The sequence below is a fragment of the Crinia signifera genome, chromosome 4 (assembly GCF_055691185.1).
Source record: "Crinia signifera chromosome 4, ASM5569118v1, whole genome shotgun sequence".
Classification (NCBI taxonomy): domain Eukaryota; kingdom Metazoa; phylum Chordata; class Amphibia; order Anura; family Myobatrachidae; genus Crinia; species Crinia signifera.
In genome coordinates this window covers 174,500,107-174,524,791 of record NC_139220.1, presented here as the reverse complement: position 1 = coordinate 174,524,791, position 24,685 = coordinate 174,500,107, and the positions used below count along the sequence as shown (strand labels likewise).

The following is a 24,685-nucleotide window of genomic DNA, read 5'->3' as shown; positions in this document are numbered from 1 at the left end:
TATAACTTGACGCCTTGTGATTCAGACACAGTCTCTCTCAAACTGGTTTAAAGGTTCCTAACTTGAACATTACGTAGAGCAGTGGTAGCCAACTACAGTGCTCGAGAGCTACCAACAGTTCATGTTTTCCAGCTCACCTCACAGGCGCACTCATTACTGGCTAACACATTTTTAAAGATCCACAGGTGGAGCTAAATACTTCACTTGTGATTCTGTGAGGAGACATAAAAAACGTTAACTTTTGGTAGCTCTCAAGGACTGGAGTTGGCTTACCCTGACGTAGAGACATGTTACTCTCACAGGTGCAAGATTGGTTACTTCACCACAAAACAAACCCTACATTGATCTTATCCCTGCACCGATACAGACATGTTTTAGCTACAATGTCTGGCATGTGTTGTGTCACTCCTCCAATGTGAATTTTTTACAATGTATTTGGGAATGTGACCAGATCAAAAGATTTTGGAATAAGTAATTTGGGATTGTGAATGTTATTTATCCTATTCAGTTACAACCCAACCCCCTAGTTTTTTCATGCCCTAACTTCTCCAACTGGTCAGTATGCCCAGACAATAAACCAGGCTTTGCCAACCACGGTCCTCAAGGCAAACCAACAGTGCAGGTTTTAGTGATATCCAGGCTTCAGCACAGATGGTTTAATCAGAATCACTCAGGTACTAATTAAGTCACCTGTGCTCAAGCCCGGATATCACTAAAACCTGCACTGTTGGTGTGCCTTGAGGACTGTGGTTGGGAAAGCCTGCAATAAACTATTCAGAATTAATAACTAGCTTTTTTTTAATATCGAAAGTGAGGTGTCGCTATTGAATAGATGGACCTAGGTCAGTGGTTCCCAACCTTTTTTCTCTCCCGTACCCCTTGATTAAGACTTTTCATTGATAAGTACCCCCTCCTCTCATTTTGAAATATGGACAGTACTTCGCGGTATGCGGATCCTTGTGCATGTCCTTCTATAAAGGAGGAGAGGAGGAGTAGTATACAGCAAGGAATCATGCCCTTCTGTGTCTAGACACTGGTTGTGTATTATCTCCAGGATTCCCGCTAACACCGGTAGGATTAATGCTGCTGCTTCCTCCACCTTTGTCAGTGCTGGGCAGATGACTGCTGATGTCTGAGGGCAGCATGGGAAGCTCCCAGTGGATTGCTGGTCAGGCATATGACAACATGGTTTGTCTCCATGTCAATGGGTCTTCTTCAGCCATCAAAAGACCTTTTCATTGTCCGCCATTACCAATATTGTTTTCAAGTACCCCCAACTGGTCTGCAGAGTACCCCCAGGGGTACTAGTACCCCAGGTTGGGAACCACTGACCTAGGTGATCAAGAATGTACTGTGGTACATCCACTGGAAATTATTATTTATTAAGGATTGATGTTAATGAGAGGTTTTTTTTTTTCCCCTTATTAAAGTTCTCCTCTTACTTGCTCAAACACGTTAGGCTTAGTGGTTTTGTCATATAATTTTGAACCCCCTCCTCACAGCTAGGGTTTGGTTTAATTTTATACTATTGTACCATGTCTGCTTCCCCCTTTGACATTTCTTAATGTCCTTTACTTTTGTTTGTGTGTTCCTATCTTACCCTTGTTTCATTAATGCATTTGCCACAATGTATCATGACTGTAGTTGCCTGTGTATACATTGCCAAAGTGATACATATCCGTGAAAGATGCGCCAACCACTGTGCTGTTATGTAACTTTCTCGCTCTTGATTCTCCTATTCAAATTTCTGTGATACTTAAGACTATTGTTGATCATTTTATATTGTCTGTATTTTCCTTACTGTATTTTATTGTCAAATTTTTTATATAATGGATTAAAATAAAAAAGACCTTGCATTGTTCTTAAGCGATGCCAATACCGGAATCACAGCAGCGGGCATCTCAATTGTAATTATGACATCTCACATATGTAATCCTTTTTAGCAAGTCAGTATACCATGGTCATATGCGTTATAATTTCAACCAGACCTCTCTTTGCTTGAGACGTTGGTCCTCAGGATGTCCATCTCATTGCCAGAGATTTTTATTTTCTCACGCAATTCTGCTGCTCGTTGGGTAGCCATCTGAATGAGACTGACACACTTGTTCCTTTCATTGCGAATAATGTCATACATCTTTGCAAATTCCTTTAGTCTGTATAGATAACAAAACATTGCATTATTTAACATCAGTTTTACACCAGTTTGGGAAATTCTCACAAAAGATGGGAGATTAATTGCCCAAGACCACAAGGTCTTGTAAAAGGTGCGTCCGGTCTAAACATGATGTAGTAGTACTCTTCAGAAAAGCATTATTTTGTGTATGGGCTACCAAGTGTATTGGTACAAATCCTCTCAAGATTGCATTAATGCAGAAAAATGAAAGTAAAGTATTGGTACAGTAGCGCTGGTTACCTTTTCTGAACTTCCTGGATTTTCTTCTTATGTTCTCCAATTGCCAGATCCCGGCCTTTAATTTCTTGTAGAACTTGCCGGTATCGTTGCTGTTTTACACAAATGGAAAGATTGTATATTATTGAGTACAGTATCTAAATATCAAACTATTACATATATCATAAACATATGAAGTAAATATATGTACAATAACCTGTAAAGTCTATCTGTATGAACATTAAATAAGAAGAATACACAAAGATTTTTGTGTACGCTACATAAAAAAAGACACACCCTTGTACTTTGCCATTCCTTAACCTTTCTTTACAATGTAAAAGTTCCAAATAATGGGCACTCGGCTATATGTGATTTTTACATATAAAAATATCCTTTTTTGGTATTTTTGGTCAAATATTTGTTTAAAGGGAGAACACACAAAAATCAACATATACTAAAACACACCCAACAAGTCAGGATATAGACCTAATTGAAGAATAAATTACCTAGAGTAAAGAGTAAGAAATCTAGGTGTATTAATAATGTCAAAAAGAAACCTCTGACAAGGGGCGGCAAACAGTGTGCATTGATTGGTTTCTCTTAAGATTATATAGAACCAGCGCTCCAGTAACCTTAGGGTTACACATTTTACGTTTTTTGCAGTGTATTAATAATGTGGTGTTAGAATTAAACAACAACCCTATAAAGGTGTAGCAGTTAAATGAAAAGAAAGAGGCAAAAAGGACACAATAACAAAGTATTCAGATTCCCCATTAAAGAAATTGCAATAAATATCTTTGGTACTTGTTTAGTTTGAACTTCCGGGTACAGCGCTCACCAAACTATCTAAAATAAACTAAATTAACTCTACGCCAACGTAGGTAGTTCATACCCCTACTATCCACGTTGGCATGGAGTTGATTTTAGATAGCGTGGCGAGCCCGCAGCGTATTATTTGAGCATGCACACTCGTGAAAAAGTGAGCATGGCGCTGTAATGAAGGGTGTGGCCTTAAAGGGAATGATCTAACTGTATAATGGGAAGAGGGTGATGCCTTGGAAAGGCAGAGGGTGACCGGAAGAAGCAGTAGGTGATCGTGATAGGCAGTGGGTGATGAAGAAAAGCAATGTTTAATGCAAGGGAGAAGGTGACAGTTAGTGGGTGACAAGGAGAGGCAGTGGGTGGCAGGGAGAAGTTGATAACAGGGAAAGGGAATGAGTAATGCCAGGGAGAAGCAGTGTTTTACACGAAGGATATGGTGACAGGGAGAGACAGTGAATAATGTCAGGGAAAGGCAGTAGCTGACAGGGTAAATTTGTCAGCAATCAGTGACAGGGAGAATGTGACAAATATCCAGTACTACATTTTTGTTACCTGGGCCGAGTCGGTGGCTCATCCTTGGGTTTAACACCAGTGATGGCCACAATAGATCCTAAGCGCCAGCTGCAAAGATATCCTCAGAAAGGATGCTGGGATCGGAGCAATAGGAAGACCAGAGGGGATCTAATTCCCTTCTCCCCCTCCTGCTGGACTACAATCAGACAGCAGCTGCTGTAAGTTACTGGAGGACAGGCAGGGATTAGCTGCATAAAGTCTGCTTGAATCATTGTAATGCTGCAGGAACCCTTTACTGCAGTGTGTAATACATTGGCTGTACTGCCGCTAGTTCCACCAGCACCCCGTGTCGCCTAAATACTAATTTAAAAAAAAATCACCAAAACAACAAGGGGGGGGCATGTGTCTTGGTGCACATGCTTACCTGTATCCGACACTGGTAATCACTGTATAAATGTATTGCATAACTATCAGATTAGATACAACACATAAATTACAGGAATCAGGATAAATAGACATTCAGATCCCAAAGGTGGGATTTGATTAGCTACTGGGTTTACCCCTCGGCTAATTGCTTATGCCATGTAGGGAAAAGCTATTGTTGGAGAGGCCTGGATACAGGTGTTCCCACTTGTCCCATTGAAGACATTGCCACTTGGTGCGGGGAAAGAGAGAATTGTTTGCTGCTGCAGCAGCCTCTCTCCACAGCCCAGCTCACACAAAGTTGTGTTCTGCATTTGGGAAAGAGGCAGCTGTAGAAGCAGTATTATCTGTGTGATGTACAAGGAGGTGAGCGCCCCTCCCCTCCCTCAGCCGCGCCCCCACACCTATTGGTACTCATTCAGCGGCCACATAGAAACTATTAAAATATTTTCTAAGGAGTGGGTCTGGCCACACATCCCTGCATTGAACATGCCCCCTCTGAGTACATGGGCCTGGCACAACCGGTGGCACCCCTGTCGCTGCCTGCCTCCTAGTCAGCAGCCAGGCAATGAACGGCTGCCAGCATGCTGAGTGATGAGTGGGTGGAGCTATCACAGTGCTGAAGGCAATGTACTGTATATAAGCATGTGAGAGAAGGTGTGGGAACCCAGGAGTGGTAAGTTTTATGTATTTTATGTATTCCCATGAATGAATGGATGGGTAGGGACCCCAGTGCATTGCTTTTTCCTGGGCCTATAATGCTGTTAAGATGGTCCTGAAAAGCAGAAAGCGCTGTATGTTTCCCCAGAACATAAGAACTTGGAAGCAAATGCAGCTGGAACACTAACTTGTTTCTTGAACAGACATAAGAAAATGAAGTTACATATTAAAAACAAAAACAAAAAAACATCTGTTTATATAATAAACAAGTTTGCCTTTTCATTGAATATTAAATAATCACGTGTAATTTTTACAACGTTTCTTAAGAACAAATTATTGTGGTGCAACTTCCTCAAATCTACTGTACTATATTCCAAGACAATTATTATATACATGATGTTAACATTACAAGTCCATATATAATAAATGCTATAACAGGCCCTCATACACAACTGGGTAAAATTACGACGTTCCATTGAACTACAATAGGTACTTATGTATTATCTGGGCTCCCATGTTATATGCACCCCATTTTTTAATACTCCTACTATCCAACTACGCATGGAGTTGATTTTATATAGTGTGCCCGAAGCGTGGCGAGCGGACGCGGTCTCATAAGATAAACGGGAGCCCAGATATTACATAAGTACCCTACAATATCTCAACAGTAACAGTGAATTACCCACATGGACATTTGTCTGGAATCTATCACAAATATAGCTCTCATAGGGGCAGATGCATTAAGTCTGGCAAAGAGATAAATGTGGAATGAGATAACGCACCAGCCAATCAACTTTCAACTGTCATATGTCAAACACAGCTGAGTGGTTGGCGCGTTATCTCCTTCTGCTTTATCTCCAGTTTATTTCTTCGCCAGGCTTAATACATCTGCCCCAATACATAAAACCCCACACAGGACATTACAAATCCTGGACATTGAGGAATGTTACTACAGAGTGTTGGCTCACCATACTATTGCTGATGATCAGTCCCACACAAATTGTCATAGTAACTTGTTCATTGTTCTTCTTAGGTTTGTTACAAACGTACACAGTGTAGGGCTGATTTGCAGTATCAGAAAGACAAATGGTCTACATTGTGCCGTGTCTATGCAGTATTAAGTGCTCCAGTGGGTCACATTCTGCAGCTTAATGAAGGATGGAACAAGGATGGTCCATTGTTTATTAAATCATCTAGAGCAGGGGTGGCCAAACCGGTCCTTGAGATCTACCAATGATCCACATTTTCCAAATCACCTAGCTGGTGCACAACTGCAGTCATTACTAACTGTCACATTTTCAAACATGCTGCATTAATTCCTACTATAGATCCACAGGTTGCCTGAAAAACATGAACTGTTGGTAGATCTTGAGGACTGGTTTGGCCACCCCTAATCTAAAATGTACAGCCAATAAGGGATGGCCCAGGATGAAGGGAAATCACCCCTACCATTCGCCCAATTGGGAGTGCCGAGGGGCGGCACCTGGTGGGGTTCAAATTCTCACTAAAGGTGGGGGAGTCTTATTACATTCTATACTAAGGGGAGGCACATTATATTCTACGGGGAGGCACAAAGACAAAAAATTATTATCAATATTTTTTTGGGTGCAGGGCGGCTAATCATGTTATACCTAGGGGTGTGCCGATTGGTCATTATTTAGGTGTGTACTCAGCCTTACACATAGAATACCATGCTGCTATTTGAAGAAGATATATTTTTATATGCAGTACACCCACTGATTAAAGCTAGGGCCATACTTTTAGCATTTTAGAAGTGGGGGTTTGGGCACAGATATTTAAACCCAGCCTATAACATGATGGTTATTAGAAGACAGACAAATCATCAAACAGCATTGGATGCTGTGAAATCTCAGGTGTGAAACTTTTATTCATGACTACTCATGTACAGTATCATAGCTGAAAACAAACTCGGTACCATTATCATGCACATGATCAGTATTATAACTCTTCCAGAACATATGCAGTGTACTGCATAGGCAAATGTAGGGGGGGGGGGGGGGGGGTCTGGTTGCCCTGAAACACCTCTCCTCTTAGCAAGTGCCTTAAATTATGACAACAATAGCACTGGTATGTGATATGATTAATAGAGCTGCCACCACATCATGCAGTGTAAGGGACACATGCCTAGGGTACCAGCTTCATCTACCACATTTACTATATGTGTGGATCTGAGCCCCCAAACATCGCAATGGACCAGAGAGCAGCTGCCGGGAGGATGAGACAGGAGCCTTACCATGAAGTGGGAGAAAGTGAGCTTAGAAGGTCCAGTACTGGTTCTATTAAGTCTGTGTATTTATTTATTTTATGTTTAACCTTTTCCTGATCACATATCTTATTTAAATGTTTGAAACAACCTATACTATAGACCAACTGTACTGTGAAATATTGATACTGTATTCCATACTGTATCCAGTGTATAAAAAGACCAATTTTCAGGGTTGTTACCGCTCAACCAAACTCCAGTATTTACTCCAATGTGCTGCAGAGAGGGAGACTTTGGTACAGTGGCAAACACAGGTTTTTTAGAGGGGGGCTTCCAAATGTAATCCAGAGTGTGAAAAACAATCGGATACAAAGTATTTATCATCGACCAGCTAAGGCCTTAAGTCCTGTATGTGGTCACTGAATGGCAATGATGCCTGGATCATTATATACTTTTAAATGTTCATGTGCCTTTTGTGACCAGATCTGGACTAAAGAGGATGTAAGCATGTACCAGATGGGGGTGCCGGACAGGGTCCCGACAGGCATTTACCCAATGTCGGGATCCCGACTGTCAAAACACCGACAGCCGGGTTCCTGACGGCCATTGGCTATTTACCCTCGTGGTGGTCCCACCACAACCCCCATAGAGGGAGAATAGAATAATTGGCTCGCGTAGCATGCCACCGTGCCCGCAGCGAGCCTGCAAGGGGCTTTGTTACGCTTGCCATGCTGTCTGGGTCCGGCCAGTCGTGATCCCGACTGTCGGACCCCTGTACCACACCCCCAGATGGATGCTTTGCAGCTGGGAAACGACTGTAATACTTTATGGGGTCAATTAAATTAGGGGTAATAATCCCACCCACGTGAAAAAGTGCAGCTATATGTCACACTTATGGTACTGCTGGACTAGCTCATTTTTGTCCAAAGCCTCATAGAGCTGCATTTACGATTAGCTAAATGCAAAAACCTGCTACAAGGGGGCGAGTTGGGGAGACATGACAACAGCAACCTGCCACCTTAGCCCCTGACCGGAATGATCCTTATAACTTAAATATAGCACTTACCATAACTAGTGACATTTCTTATTTTATTTACAGTCATTTATTTAGCGCAGACATATTCCTCATCATTTTCTAGAAAATATATTCCGTGATTTACATCAGTCTATATTTCCAAACACACACATTGTTTTTTAAGTATGGAATGAAAATGAAGCACCCTGCAGAAACCCACACTAATATGGGGAGAACATACAAACATCACAAAGATGGGCAGTGACGAGATCTCACTGCTGTGAAGCAGTTATGATGACCACCACTCTTTCCATGCTATATTGTGGATGCAGACGTGTTTAGATCTTTCTGAACATTTTAAATCTGCAAAAGCAATGGCAAGAACAGTTTTGGGAGAGACATGTCCTAGTTCAAATGTAAATAGCTGTGTAGTTATAAAGCGGTTCAACATTTGTGGGCTACATGCAAAAGCAGCCAATATTTACTCTGCATGAAAAAAACTAAATACATGTATTTCCACCAAATACAGGGCAACGTTATTTGTCCAGGTGCAAAGTTATTGTTTTGTTATAATATTTTTTCCCAACTTAACTCTGAATGTGTCACTGCATTTTACAAATATATTTGGACTGATATATATTTTTTTTTAAGTAAAATGTATTTAATTGAAAGTAAAATGTAAATTAAATCGTCACAATGGTATTGCGTTACTTATGCAACATTAGTTACCTGAGCTTTTACAAAGTCCTTTGATTTCTGCTCCCTCTCATCGGCTTTGATTTGCACCAGCCGAGTTAAGTTAACCAGCTCCTCCCGACATTCGCCTTGCTCTTTTACAAGTTGCTCTTCTTCAGCAATACGCTGCGCTACCACATGAGCCTCAACCTCCGTTAATGTTTGCTACATTGGGAGGCAAATGAAGAGGAACAGTGAAAATCCATATATATATACTGGAAAGTCTTTTATGCAACTTGTGATACACGTAGAGGGCCAAATGTAATAGGGTGAGAGTTTCAGAAAGTGAGAGATTTTAGGTGAGTTTTCCCCTGTTTTTTAAAGCAGCAATCAATTACACTGCAAAACCAGGTTAATTTTGCCATGTAATTGATTGCTGCTTTAAAAAAAAAAAGGGGAAAACTCTCCCAAAATCTCTCACTTTCTGAAACTCTCACTTTATTACATTTGGCCCAGAGTCTCCATGTTCATGAGAAAAATCTGACCACACAAAAACAGGTTGCTTACAGATGTATCCACACTCGTGCTTGATTGTTGTGCTGAATTCGCACTCATGGAATCGCTGTTATATTGATATCAATCCATTTCTATGAGCTGCGGGAGCTAAATAGATACACAAGCATGGTGATGGAAGGGATGCAGTTTAAATCCCGGCGTTCAGAATCCCGACCGCCGAAATCCCGACACTTTCTCCCTCCGTGGGTGTCCACGACACCCCTGGAGGGAGAATAAATTAGCGTAGCGAGGGACCGGGACCACTGCGTGGCGAGCGCAGCGAGCCCGCAAGGGGGGCGATCCACGTCCCCCCCCCTTGTCGGGATTTAGGCGGTCGGGATTTTGAACTCCGGGATCCCGACCGCCGGGATTACATAGTGAATCCTGATGGAATTGCGTCAATTGCCACTGGATTTGCACGTGATGACTGGCAAGGATGAGCTTGGCTACATCTGTATTTGTGGTCAAGAATATACACGTGAATACATCATATCTTTGCTAAGAAATTGTGACCAAAGTAGTTATTTTATCTTATATACTGTCAAGTGTTAAGGTGCTTAATATTTTACTATAGGATACACATATTAATATGTATGTTCCAACACATTTATTTGGTACATGTTTTTTTTTAAATAAATTCGGTTAAAAAGTGGATCTAGACAACTCTAGGGCAAATGTTACACTTCTGCATGGCTGCAATGTATGCCTCACTTGCCAGCCTTCCATAGGGATTATAAACCGTTCCAAGACTTTAGTGTTTGTCTCTGTGGGGCCAATTCAGATTTGTTGGGACGGGCTATGAAGGACCACGCATGTGCACTGTCCACAGTGTGCATTCGTGAGCACAGGCTCCGGACGCCTGTGCTCGCAAGCCGCTCACTGTTTGATTGACAGCAAGTGGGCATTTGGGGGTGTGCCGCTGGCATTTTATGGGCATTCCCCAGCCATCGGGAGTGAGGTCCGGTGACATCATCAGCGGCCTCCTTCTCCCTGCAGCCTTCGCAGCGTCATGGCTCACTCAGCACTGCGAGCAGGGGTAAAAATTTGCTGGTGAATGATTTCCCCCCCCCCCCCCTGTGTGCACAGCTGCAAATGCGTTCACAGGGGCCAGGAGGCGTTTACCCAATGAGCAGGTCTGAATTGGGCCCAGTATTTCCATGTTGCAAATCGGCATAATACAATATCCTTTGTTTATCCCAATAACTGCAATTGTCTGCAATCATTCCTCCTGGAAATGATTTTAATATGGCCAAGTAGGCATTTTGTATAATGAAAGATGATATAGCCTGCTATCAGCTTATGAAACGGAACATTGAACAATTAGGGATGGTATAAGAAGAGATCATATTGTAGATATGGTATGAGAACTGTAAGTGACATTACAAGTACATCTTGTACCGGATGCCAACCTGTTGTGCAAAGCTCCTTTTTAGTGCTTCAACCTCTTTGTGCAGTTCCTTCCTCTTTTCTACAAGAGAGCCATCATCTCTTGGGTAAGCGTCCATCTACACATAATACAACATAGAGTACTACTTAAATATCGTCATTTCCAACAGATTGATAGGAATATTTGTTAGTAGGTCAAAAAAGTGATGCAGTACCTTTCCTCAACTCTCTCCTTAACAAATATACCCTTGTTTGTCTAATCATAATTCTTTATGTCACCAAGTACATCTCTATTCAGTTAATCTTTACTTTTTCCTCACTCACCTTGATATTTTCACCATTTCTCTTTCCTTCTCTTTAACTCATCTTTCTCTCTTACTACATTGCTACATCTTCCTTATTGTAACCTGCGCCACAAGGTATACACAAGATGTATTTTTGTTTTGACATTTCCATTCTTAATATACGAGCTACATAAAACCTCTATATGAACTGCACAGTACCTCTCTCTCGAGTGTCACCAATTTAGTTAATGCAATTTGACATATTTTTGTAAAAAGGTCTCTACTAGTCTGTCTTAATTTCCAGGACAATATCGTATATGCTTTAACTCCAAACCTCTCTTATGGCCCATACAAAACGGGCCATTGTATGCTGCCATCGACTTTGGCGGCATCAGGGACCCGGCAGGGTGCCCGCATCGGCAAGTGTATACACACTTGCAGCATGGCCCTCAGTAACAATCCGCGCTCTCATCTGTACATGCACTAATGATGGAGGGGGGGCGTTAACGACCCACGGGGTCACGCATTGGCTTTTGGGTGCAGCATACACACTGGACGATAAAATGAGCTATATCGCTCAGAAGGGTTAAAATGTGCAATATCGCTTTATTTATGGCCCAGTGTGTGCTGTGCTTAAGGGCCAGATCCACCAAGCTTCAAAAGCGTATACAATGGAAAGTGATTAACAACCAGCCAATAACTCCTATCTGTCATGTTACAGGTGGTTGGTTGTTTATCACTCTCCACTTTATCACTTTTTGAAACTTGATGAATCTGGCCCTAAGTGTGATACAGCAGTAACTGTTGTCTCCACATTCTCAACCATTGAATGAAAAATGAGCTTTATTGTACAACCATATATGGCTAGAATCTAACCCCTTAATGTGGTTTATTTTTAGTGAAGGGAAAACTACTTACCCTGGCAAGGATTGTGGCAGTAGGAGGGAGGAGACTTGCGTGAAGAATTATGGGTGTTGTGGACCAACGCGTTTCGGCTGTATGGCCTTTGTTTTTTGAACTGACATGTGCTGACAGGCGGTATATCATGCCCTACCATCCACTATGGTGTGGTGGGAAAGCAAAATAGTGTGCCGAGCGCAGTGAGCCCGAAGCATAGCAAGCGCAGCGACCGATGCAAGGGGATGGGGTGCACTTGAAACTGTGTCCATGTTGACTGTGTCGACATTTGGGTAAAAAAATTGAGAAAACCCCTCAACCTTTTGACTGTCGACCTAATGCTTGTGTCAACCTAATGACCTGTCGCCTAAAGCCATGTTGACCTAATGCTTGTCGACCAACATGCTGTAGACCAAATGATCCCAACCCATGCACAGAGCCCCTCAGACTGGCCAACTGATTTAGCAGGAGTAAACAGAATAATGGCCACATTGGGGCCTGCTTTCATAGTCTGTTTTTAAACAATTGAACTAATGTCAAGTATAATGAAAACATACCTCCACTTTGATCTTGTCATATACAGTTTGAGTGTGAGCCAGACCATCATTTGTTGACCTTAAATGCAACTCCAGTTTCTTGATATTCTTCAAATCCCTTTCTTTCTCTCTCTGTTTACGGGTAAGAGCATCATGTTGTGTCTGCTTATCGATCACAGCGTGACGCAAATTCAGATCTAAGGCTGCCCTGAAATACAAATACATGAAATAAAACGACCAAACACTGTACCTGAAAAACACTACAACATTCATAAAACTATGGGTTGGGTAGATTGAAGATGGAATTTTGTTAAGAAAAGATAACCAAAAGAAGAATATATTGTACTAAGAGACTTACTTATAGATGGTCTAATGGTTACCATTATTGCCACACAGCACTGATGTCATCGGTTTGATATCCATTACGGCCCTTAAGGTCAATACACACTGGGTGATTATGCCCAGCGTGTATGGACAGCGATGACCGCTGTCATCGCTGGGGGGGGGGGGGGGGAGCCGCTCAGTGCATACATAGTGCAGTGCTATGTAAAGCCGCTCATCTGCCCATCTTAGTAAAGTTCCCCCTATGTTTCTATGTGTATTTGTCATTACAACCCTGATAGCTGCAATAAGGAGAATTGTACAAAGCAAATTAATAAAAAATACATTGCTCATAAATTTGTGCAAATTTGTGAATATGTACCCGGGCTCGCTCGATTTCACCAGCAATAGGGCTTTATGACATTTGATATATTTGCCCCCAAGTCTCTGGCAGTTGTACATAGAACTATGAACATATGAACAGAGGATGCTGGGCATGTGCACGGAATGCTATATACGTTCTACCATCATGCTCTGCCTTATTTTTCATTTATTTTTTGCAGCTTCAATAATTATTACTCACACCATCAAATAGTAAAAAAAAAAACACCATAAGATAGAAGAGGATAAAGAAAAATCGTTTAACCTTTCCACCAGAGCAACAGCTTCATTTTCCTTGGAAAACTCCAATAACTTTGTCAGATGATTAAATTCTTGTTCTTTATTTTCCATAAAAGTTCTTTTCAATTCTAATTCCTTCATGACTTCTTCCTTCTCCTCCAACAGCATTTTAGTTTTATTATCTATCTGCTTTAGGCCGATGTTTAACTCTTGGCACTGTTCTTCCAATTTCAGCTTTTTCTTTTCTACTTCCCTAGTGATCGGGAACAATACAATATTCATTAATGTGACCAAAATCATTTCACATATACTCTGCCAGATGCTGTTTACTCAGACATTGTATATTCCCATTTATTTATCTGAATTAAGTATGAAAGTAGCAGAGCCAGCTTCTTCTACAACTAAATGAGGATAAAGTTCTAGCACACATTGCAGCTTGGGCAGGTCAGCTTGTTGATAACAATAGAAATAATGGCATAGAGATAGGTATTACAAAGGGAACCAGCTTATTTAGTATCCTTCTTTGCGACAACATTTGGGAGACTAATAAAAAATGTCTCACATAAAAAAATTTGCAAAATAAAAGCATCTGACATTGAAGCAGAAGACCATGTTTTTTTCCCTCATAAATATTCCTTTAAGTAATACATTAGACATTTTCTAGATAACACGTATAAATTGGCAAAGGAAGCTTCTGGGCCTTATTCATAGCCACATGCAGTGCAGATAATCACAGAGTGGAGTGATTTATTTTGCAGCTGTGCATGCACCAAAAAGTCCTACAGGAAATGTGTTACACAGAGTGCACTGGATATACAGTAGATGATATCCGAAATTACAGGGAAAAGCGAAGGCACGTTCCAGGGAGGTGGGCTAGGCAGGGATGGACTGGGCCTCAGAAATTGGCCCTGGCATATGTGCATGTGCACGCCTGGGGCATGCATGCGCTACTGATCCTGGCATGCCAGAGTGAAGGGCATGGCTGCGTGTTTTGCCCCCATCTCTCCTGGACCTGATCGGCACACATAGAGAGCCACTGGACTCGCAGCAAGTCCAGCGGCTCTCTCTGTGTGCCGATCGGGAGGCAGTGCTGCCACTGCCAGTCTAAAAAAATCAGCCCTGGATGGACAAATCAGCCCACCTGGCCATCGGCCCTGGCGCCAGGCATAGGAGGCCGTGGTTAGATGAAGACACTCCATGTGCAGAAGAGCTAGATTCATTTTCAATGGTACAATGGATAGTCGCATATACGCACACAGTATTAGAAGTCAGTATTACTGTGTGCACAGGCACAAAATGTGGGATTCTCAATACTTGTACATTCAGCCCCATCTGCATAAAGTCACAGACAAGTGACCAGCAATAGGCGAAGCCACATGCAACTCTGAATCAGGCCTGCTGTATTCTTATCAGACTGGGTGTAGAAATAAATTCCATGCAGTGATATAAAGGACCTGTAGGTGTGATGGAGGCAGACTGGCGGATGGAACAGGGGAAACAGAGGAGAGAACATTGTTTCTGGTTTCAAACAAAAGCCAGGTGGGATTATTATTGCTAATGAAGTCATTTATCCATAACGAGGTAATCATCCAGCCAATGAGACATTGTGAAAAAGAAAAGTATGGTTCCTACCCTGCCAATATAAGCAATGTGTGGAGGTACAGTACAGCATACTAAGGAGAATATGATGGATGTAACATGTGGAAAAGTATTTCTAATAAATTATCTAAACCGCACAAATACATCAGTCACATTGAAGTGAAACAGCCACTACCTGATATACTACAAAATATCAGCAAATAATGTGTACATAGAAAAGACATGGTTTACTAAGATTTGTACATAGTTATCCATGGAGTACGTTATTAACATTTACCCTTCACCCTGCCCATAATACAGTTATATCTTTATTAGAACTGAGAAAACCATATATAATGCCAGAGAAATGCTGTAATTCCCCAGATCATATCTGAGTACATGCTTTGCACTTTCCAGCCAAGAATAAAGGAAAGTCTGGGCGAGTTGTTTGTAAAACATTCCTTGCATATAGACCTTGGCTGTACATATATCTTGTCAGCCTTATTTTACCTTTAACCATTTGCATGCTATAGGTCTATATATATATATATATATATATATATATATATATATCATAGTTGACAATATCTGCATATAGGAGGTCAATCAGGTTGCTTCGCAGCTTTGTGAGTCAACCAAACATCGCCCGGCCCCACATGACAGTCCGGCTTTCCCTTGCACACCGAGTCTCCCTGCATGCATGGATCCATTCGCAGATTGCTTTCTGGGAGGAAACCAGTTGATGGTCGCCGACCAACAAATGGTTTCTACAGCGCTTGCAGATGTAAGACACCTCTCTGATGTCTTACATTTGCAAGCACATTGTGCAGGAAGTGGGCAGGCAGCTGCCCCTCCCCCCATGGTCATCTGCAAATCACCATGGGAGCGCCCACCGTTTTCATGGGAACAAACATGAAATGCTGGGCATTCCCATGGGCGCTCACCCGCAGTGCTGTGTGCGAGTGGCCGCCGAATAATCAATTCGCCATGGCCGCTCGCACCAAGCTGCTGCACATGTGCATAAATGTTTATGTGCATGCACAGTCGCAAAACATTTCTCACCATTGCGAATTCGCAATAGTGAAAATGAACCTGAATGACCTCCATGGTTTGTAGAGATTCTAGAAATTCACTATAATGTACTAGTATTTTGGACGCATTATTCGCCAAGTTGTCAGCTGAGTTTTTCTCTTCTCTCATCCTCCTCCTTCCCATCTGTTTGTCTTCCCTCCCATCTCCCAAACCCCCTGTTCTCCTGCACTTTTTCTCTATGTCTACTTCTGTAATGATGCTGTGCACACACATTACACATCATCACAAACTTACACTGTGAATGCAGGGCCGTCTTAGCATAGTCACTGGGGGAAATTTACTAAAGGAAATTTGTAAAAAATAGGTGTATTTGTATCCAGAAATACACTTATTTTTGACATTTACTATCCCGAAAACACAGCAATTTGTATTCGTATGGATAGCACATCAATATGAATACGAATTACCGTATTTTCGGGATAGTAAATGTCAAAAATAAGTGTATTTCTGGATACAAATACACCTATTTTTTACAAATTTCCTTTAGTAAATTTCCCCCATAGACTCACTGAGAAGCAACCCAATGATTACAAGGGACTTTGAGCAGGGGCAGGGGACTTCCCCCACCCAGACTGGAGCCTGTTGGCTGACAGGTAGAGGATGCTGCCCAGCCGCTATGATTGTGACTTTTTTATATTTTAATGAAATTATTTTTATTGTCTTTATTTCTATATTAATAATATATTTTATTATATTATCATATTTTATGATACCTTATTTCCACAAAAGTGTGTGTAGGGGCCCCAGTGCATTGCATTGCCCAGGGTCTACAGTGCTGTTAAGAAGGCCCTTAGTGAAAGCTTAAGTGGAGACTAGGAAGATGGGTGAGTAGTTTGGCCAATCTGACCCAGGGTGGTGGCAGTGGCATATTGTCCAACATTGGTGGCACTGAGATATATGGCTCCAATGCGGATAATACAAATAGAGGCAGAGACAGGACTGAATGGTCCACAACTATTATAGGATACACGTATTACCAGTTGGCCTAAGAAAGCATACATTATTTTGCGGTGTATCTTCTCCATGTCCTTGCCAAGCTGCTCTGGGATATACTGAATTCGAACAAGTTCATCCTGTGAATAGAAACATATGCATTCAGTTTTTCATTGACCATACTGGCTGTGCTTCTGTACATGTATACACCACCAAGTACATAGCATTTTATGTAGGAGAATATAACACCCCTTTGCCTTGCTAGAGCTCCATGCCTTTATGCGCTGCACCATCACAGAATACAGGGAAGACACTCCCAAACATTTTTCAAAATGCACTTTCACAGAAGAATTGGTCATGTTTTGGTGAAGTAATACTGCTTGCTACTGTCACATTTCCCATTAGGCACTTGGGCCCTTTGATCACACCATAGATCTATGTGTAAATCCTGCATGCTACCTGGGGCTTTAGCGTCCAATTTTGTGGAGACACTTCCCTGTAATGTCATCTCCCAGTGAAGCCATCTCTAATCACCCTTCTCCATTGCCCCCCCCCCCCCCCCCCCAAAAAAAAAACATGTTATCACCGGGTCTACCCAAGAATCAGTTCAGTGTAAATGGCTACAAGGAAAACAATTCTCAGGTTTAGTGACCTAGGATTTTTTCCCATGTAACGAGCGGGGTTTTTAGCAGGTAAAACCCGGGTGTTGAGCTGTGGAAAACAGTGATTGGACCAATCACTGGTTTCAGTCCAGGGAGCTGGCTGTTGATCAACCAGAGACCTGAGTAGATGCATCCACACTGGGGATGTATGGTGAAAGGACAGAGCACACAGAGGGAGAGCAATTGCACAGTAGGGTGCAGAAGAGAACAGAGTGAAAGAGAGGGTATCTGAACACATTCAAATTCTGAAATTCTATAACATGGTATGTTGTAGAGCAGGGCTGGGCAATTGCGGCCCTCCAGATGTTGATGGACTACACATCCCAGCATGCCTTGCATCAGTTTCAGCATGGCCACATAGCAAAACTAATGCAAAGCATCCTGGGATGTGTAGTTCATCAACATCTGGAGGGCCGCAATTGCCCAGCCCTGTTGTAGAGTATAGCAAGTGTGCAGTTGGGAAAAAAATATGTATGGTACCGTTGCTATATATTATACGGTACAGTGAATGGGCGATATTCGATGGCAACAGCGAGGGGGTATGTAGAGTGAGGATGGCTTTTTTTTAGCGTGGATCGACGAGAACATGCCATCCTTGCCGCCAAACCCACTCGCCGGCCGCTCGCTGCGAGGCTTCAATCTACCGGGGAAATCCTTTCATTCCCTTAAACGGTGAGGCTTGCCGCAAATGCAGCGAGCCCGCTGCATTTTGAGGCTTAAACGGTGAGGCTTGCCGCAAATGCAGCGAGCCCGCTGCATTTTGTGGCAAACCCCACCGTTTTGATTGCTGCACTCGCCGTTTCCACCTCGCTGAAAAACAAACAAACAAGCGAGGTGGAAATGGGGGGGGGCGGTTGAATACGGAGAGCGAACTATGATGGCGAGCTATCGGCACTGCACGCCATCATAGCTCGCCCTCAGGGCATTTAATATATATCCCTTTATGTTCATAGAAACATAAAAAAACTTATGAACACAAAGGGGAGTATTCAATGCCATGGCGAGCGCATGGCAGCGAATCCTGTTTTTGATTCGCAGTGCCCTCGCCATGATTTTTCACTCCCCTTCACTTCGCTGCCAGACGCCAGCCCACACTATTCAATGCATCAGGGGCTCGCTGCCCCTGACAGCGAATAGTGTGAAGAGTGACGAATCCCCCTGCGCAGATGCTCCATGCCTGTCTGGAGTCTGCAGGGGGATGGGAGGGACTGGTGTCGCGGCGGGGGGGGGGCGCGCTGATGCAGGCGGGAGCCTCCGCACAGCCTGGGGACAGGTCCAGCAGCAGCAGAGCCTCCGGCTCAAGCAGTCCCAGCGCTGACATCACCGTGCTGTGGCTGCCGGAGTCAGAGGTCTGCTACTGCTGGAGCCGTCCCTGTCAGCTTGTCCCCCGCATATCTCTCCCCCCTCCAGTCCCCTCACCTCCCTCCCCTCAACTCCCTCCCCTCACCTCACCCCCAGCAGAAGGGCTTGCAGGGTGCTGCTGGGGTCGGAGCCGCTGCACTCACTGGTCCCGATCATCGGGATCAGTGTGCAGTGAATATATGAATATTAATGAGCGGCTCCGGCTCCCGGCCCCCTGCTGGCGAATGTGTACAAAAAAAAAATATTGTTTAAAAAAATATATATATATATTAAAAATATATTCATGTGCTGCAAGGGGTTGGGATCATTTGGTCTATTGCATTATGGTCGAAAGTCATTAGGTCGAATCCATTAGGTCGACATGCTAAAAGGTCGACATGACTCTAGGTCGACATGAGAAAAGGTCGACATGATTTAAGGTCGAAAGGTCATTAGTTCGACAGGTCATTAGTTCGACAAGGTCATTAGTTTGACATTGTCTATGTCGACATTCACAAGGTCGACATGGGGTTTTTCACTGTTTTTTTACCTGAATGTCAACACAGTCGACATGGACACAGTTTAAAGTGCACTGCATCCCCTCGCATCGCTCGCTGCGCTCGCAATGCGTCGGGCACGGTGCCTCGCTACGCTCGGCACACTATTTTATTCTCCCACCACGCCCTAGTGGATGGTAGGGCATGAAATACCGCCTGTCGGCACATGTTGGCTCAAAAAACAGTGAAAAACTCCATGTCGACCTTGTGAATGTCGAAATAGACAATGTCGAACTAATGACCTTGTCGAACTAATGACCTTGTCGAACTAATGACCTGTCGAACTAATGACCTTTCGAACTAGAATCATGTCGACCTTTTCCCATGTCGACCTAGAGTCATGTCGACCTTTTAGCATGTCGACCTAATGGATTCGACCTAATGACTGTCGACCATAATGCAGTAGACCAAATGACCGCATCCCGCTGCAAGTATATGACTAAAAATAGCATGCCCCTTCATAGGAAAAATATTCTGATTTTTTAACACCCAAAAAAAAATTAAACACGCTTTAATTTAAAAGATCACATTACAGTTCACCTAAAAAAGATGACGAATGCTAAACGGAGAATCATGGCGAAAATCAATGGAGAAAGCAGTTCTCCATTTGAGCATTGAATACACTGTCGGCGAATTCCACTAAAAACCCCATTGAAAATCACAGGCGAATTGTGGAGAATAATTTACGGCGAATCGGCAGACATTCGCTGTTCATTTGTGGCGAATTGCCTCCATTGAATAGGGAGAATTGTTTTTTCTAACAGAAAATTCGCCGTAAACCCAGCAAATTGCCAGATTCACTGAAAAAAAACGGCGAATCTGAGGCATTGAATACTGGCCAAACACTTATGAAAGAAAAAGGTCCTAGTAGCAACAACTAAACACAGTAAAAATCCATGTGCAATATGTTTTCTAAAGTCCACAACCTCCTTTTATGTTATATATGCTGAGGGCAGATTCTAATGGTTTTCCCCTTTCTGACTACCCCCCCTTGCAGTGTTCACCGATCCTAAGTAGAAGAAAAAGATGAACAAATCAGAGGAAATGGTAAAAGCTATGTCTATAGTCCTGGTGAATCAGCTCCGAGATATTGACTTTCAGCGGGTGGCGTTTACCTGCTCAATAGGCTATGTACATAAAATGAGAGCAGATGTGAAAAGGACAGACACAGATAATTCTACTCAATGAGAATGAATGAAATTGAGAAATAAAACATAACATAAATTCAAGATGTAAAGATCTAAGTGGTAAGGGAAAGGGTATTATGTGTACAAATCACACAATGGGCTTAATTCAGCATTAATCACTAATCAGAGAATCGCAGTGAACTGCAAACAGAAAGCCGCCGCACAGACAGAAAGAAAATATGCTTCTTTCAAAATGGCAAAGGCATCGGAAATAGCGATGTTTTGGCAGATCCAATTGCAAAAACGAAACCACCAAACAGTTTTTTCTATCTGGAAAAAGGGGAAGGGAAAAGGAAGAAGGGAAAGCTGGTGTATGGTGCAGACACATTTCTGCGCATGTGCCCAAGATGGGGGGGAGGGCGACTGGCAGGGAGACTCGCCCATGGGAATGCCCAGTGTTTCATGAGCGTTCCCATTGCAATCGCCCGGTGACGTGGGCACCGGGGGTGGGCAGCTGACATCACCGGATGTCAGCTGCCCGCCCACTTCCTACTGAATGTGCATGCATATCTGAGTGACCTGAGAGTCACTCTTGATATGCGTGCTTTCACCACATCTATCGATGGTCGGCGACCATCGAAATATGTGGGAGTTTCCCCCTGGCAAACTAATGGATGTTTATGTGAAACATCCATTCGCATGCCGGGCAAACGAACCCGGCGTGCGGGGGGGGGGGGGACAAATCTCCATTCCCAGGGCGGCATCTGGTGGACTCACAAGACGGCGAATAAACAGCCTTGCGAGTCAACAAGAATAAGGTCACAGTATGTGTTCATTTGTTCCATAAAGCTATACAATTGTAGGGCCAGCTACCGTTAATACCTTTTTGAGTTCCTGCTGCTGTAGTTTGTTTTCAACTTCTTTTTGCTCTCTTTGAATTTCTCTTTCCTTTGAAGCTAGATCTTCTTTCAGTGCTTTAATTTCCAATATTCTCTGGGTATTTTCTTTTTGTAGCTCATCACTGGTCTCCTTTAGCAATTTGGACCTTTTTTCTAGCTCCTACACAGTAAAGTATTTGTTTACAGTGTATATATGCAGCATTGATTACAAGGTCAAATAAAATGAAGTGTCTAGTTTTTATCACTGGCCAATTATCTCCTACCTGTCATTTTTCAAACCAAGCCTGTAACTTCACAGTTAGGAGCTGATTGGCCGGTGATAAAAACCAGACACTGTATCACTTCACCAAGCTTAATAAATCTGCCCCTCAGTGATGGGTGTGGGGGAATTCAGTTACCCATGGTAAATTACCACAGATGAAAAACGGAGGGAGCCAAAGGCTTTAACACCAGGATATTCAATTGGTCTTCTAATTTCCTCCAACAGGCCTGTTAATGGCTTTTAAAGTAGTCTGCTAATGGGCAACAGATAAGATAAGGGGCATTAGCACACAGAGGGACAGATGTAATACGCCTGGAGAAGAGATAAACTGTAGATAAAGTGAAAGGGGATTAAGCACCAGCCAATGAACTGTGTTTGAAAATGACAGTTGAGAGTTGATTGGCTGGTGCTTTATCTCCTTTCACTTTATCTCCAGTTTATCTCTTCTCCGGGCTTAATACATCTACCCCTTGTTAAAGGTTCACAGATCTATGCTGTAACCTGGTAGCAGTAACCACTGAGGCAGGGTAAAAAAAAAAGTCTCTGATAACTTCTGGCTTTGGGGCTACCTGTATAACCCCAGGGGATAAATTAGTTCACTATAACCTACCAGAGCTACCTGAATTCTGCCCACAGTTGGTTAATAATGTTGTATTATAGCATGAGCCATACCTGGTACAGAAATAATGACGATATTCTTTATACTTACCCCAACTTTCGGGATTCTTTCATATTCACGTTCCAGAAGTCTTTTTTCCTCGCGTAAACTGTTGAATAATTTTGCAGATACGTATGTGAGCATAATACATTTTTCTTAAAAAAAAAAAACATTCTCCTAGAACTCATCCATAACATAAGAAACTTATATTTTTAAGTGATGTAGTGAACAAGAGGAACAACCTGCGGGAGGGTGACAAGGGGAGTATATGTCTGTATGTGTGTGTATGAATGCGTGTATGCATGTATGTAATAAAGCTTGACCGTACTGGTTGTCTGTGTGATTTTATTGTAACTTTGGTCATGCATGCTGCACTTTAATGCCCCGCATGCTGGGACTTGTGGTTTCCAAGTCCCAGTTCCCCCCATATTTTGGAAACCAGGACCGGCTCTGGTTGGGCTGGTTATGCTTGAGGGGGACCCCACGCTGTTTTTTTAATTTAAAAAGAAAAATGCACACTCCTGTTACTAAAAAAAATAACAGACGACCCACACAGTAAAAGTAGAGGAGCCAGAGACTGAGGCCACAGCACCAGCATCGGAAACGGCTGAGTGCCTGCGGCCCCAGGTCATGCGCACACACAGAGTAGATGGCTTTGCACGCCGAGTGGCAGGGGGCAAACACAGTAGATGTCAGTGGCACAAAGTGAGTCAGTCAGACTCAGCCAAAAACAGATGGTGCACAGTAGATGGCCAGGCCGCAAGGGTCACTGACAAGCCAGCTAGTACAGGCAGTGGCTGTGCCAGGGCATGGAAACTCTGGGGCCCTTCAGATCTCTGGGGCCCGTCACACTTGTCCCCCTTGACCCCCCCTGTCGCCTACTCTGCCAGCCGGCTATTGTATTTGAATTTACATTTTATATTTTATGTTGTAATAAATAGGATTTTTTCCCCCTTTCTAGTGCAGTCTAGTTTTCTGTTTTTATTGTACTATATAAGTATTTAATAGCCCTTTAGACTGCAGGCAGAAATGTGTGTCTATTAAATGTACCCCTTCATCACCCCTATACTTTCCTTACTCTTTATCAAAATGTTAAACATAAAAAAACAATGTGCTTCTATACACCAAGATAAATCCCAAGGCTTGTACCTAGGCCCACAAACTCGCCCTTATTGGTTAGTAGAAAGCCACATACTGTATGCTGGGCCTCGTCCGCGATAAAATACTTAGGAGTATACATCCCTAAACGCATTCCCGACCTTTATAGACTCAATATCGCCAAAATACTGAAACCTATTTTGGCAGAGCTGGACAACTGGAGACATCTTATGCTCTCATACCTGGGACATGTTCATTTATTAAAAATTATCACGTTCCCTAAACTATTATATCTGCTCCAAATGTTACCAGTTCTCTTAACAGCCTCTGATGAGAAACTCATCAACACCATGTTGCGCAAATTCATATGGAAAACCAAATAGCCACGGATAAGTTATCTTAAACTACAACAATCAGTTTCTAATGGAGGGGTGAATTTCCCCTATCACACAAAATCCCCTACTGATGACAGCATGGACTGTCTGGCACCGAACACGACATAAACTAAATCTAAACAGCCATCACTCACTGTTCCTCCCTCTTCTGGGCAATCCTGAATTCCAGGATGGCTCCGCTATGCACTCATTTATTAAGGAATCCTACATGTTCGGGCCCTAGTCGATAGCATGGTCACAGCCCCAATGACAGCACAGGCTTTGGTAGACAAATACGACCTTCCTGCTACACAAGCCTTGGCGGTTTACCTGGCCAGACACTACGCCAGCTCAGAACTCCGATACTTATCACCTATAGACCACACAAACGAACTTGACACACTGCTCTCCAAACCTACTTCCGGCAGAAAAGCAATTTCTACTTATTATCAGACCCTTCATATACCCATTGATCATTCTACAACAGGCACTGGCCTATCCACATGGTTGCGAATATTCCCTCAACTTACACTAAAACTCCCACTGCGCTCCTTTTTATACTCATGGAAAACATTAACAGCTTCAAGATGTTTTATAATCTACCCACATCAACGGTATTTAACACAGACACCTTCCCAAAATGTGATCGTCCTAATGCAGCATTCCAACATCTCATATGGGGCTGCCCTATTATTAAACGTTTCTGGAAACAGGTTCAGGGTTTTTCGGTTACATTTTTATAAAATCGTCTTCCACTGTTGGCAGAATGGGCAATCCTAGGCG

General features: G+C 42.8%; 1 protein-coding gene across 3 annotated transcripts in view; it reads right to left on the bottom strand.

Annotated features, from left to right (window-relative positions):
* CCDC146 (coiled-coil domain containing 146) overlaps positions 1 to 24,685 on the bottom strand; it is a 123,168-nt gene that overhangs the window by 32,854 nt on the left and 65,629 nt on the right. For all 3 annotated transcript variants that reach the window (XM_083183040.1, XM_083183039.1, XM_083183041.1), the window contains 9 exons: positions 22,482 to 22,539; positions 21,494 to 21,670; positions 16,991 to 17,064; positions 13,347 to 13,574; positions 12,401 to 12,587; positions 10,686 to 10,781; positions 8,776 to 8,946; positions 2,414 to 2,502; positions 1,989 to 2,153 (listed from right to left, as the gene is read on the bottom strand). In XM_083183040.1, coding sequence (XP_083039166.1) covers positions 1,989 to 2,153; positions 2,414 to 2,502; positions 8,776 to 8,946; positions 10,686 to 10,781; positions 12,401 to 12,587; positions 13,347 to 13,574; positions 16,991 to 17,064; positions 21,494 to 21,670; positions 22,482 to 22,539 — 1,245 coding nt within the window. The remainder of the gene's footprint in view (positions 1 to 1,988; positions 2,154 to 2,413; positions 2,503 to 8,775; positions 8,947 to 10,685; positions 10,782 to 12,400; positions 12,588 to 13,346; positions 13,575 to 16,990; positions 17,065 to 21,493; positions 21,671 to 22,481; positions 22,540 to 24,685) is intronic.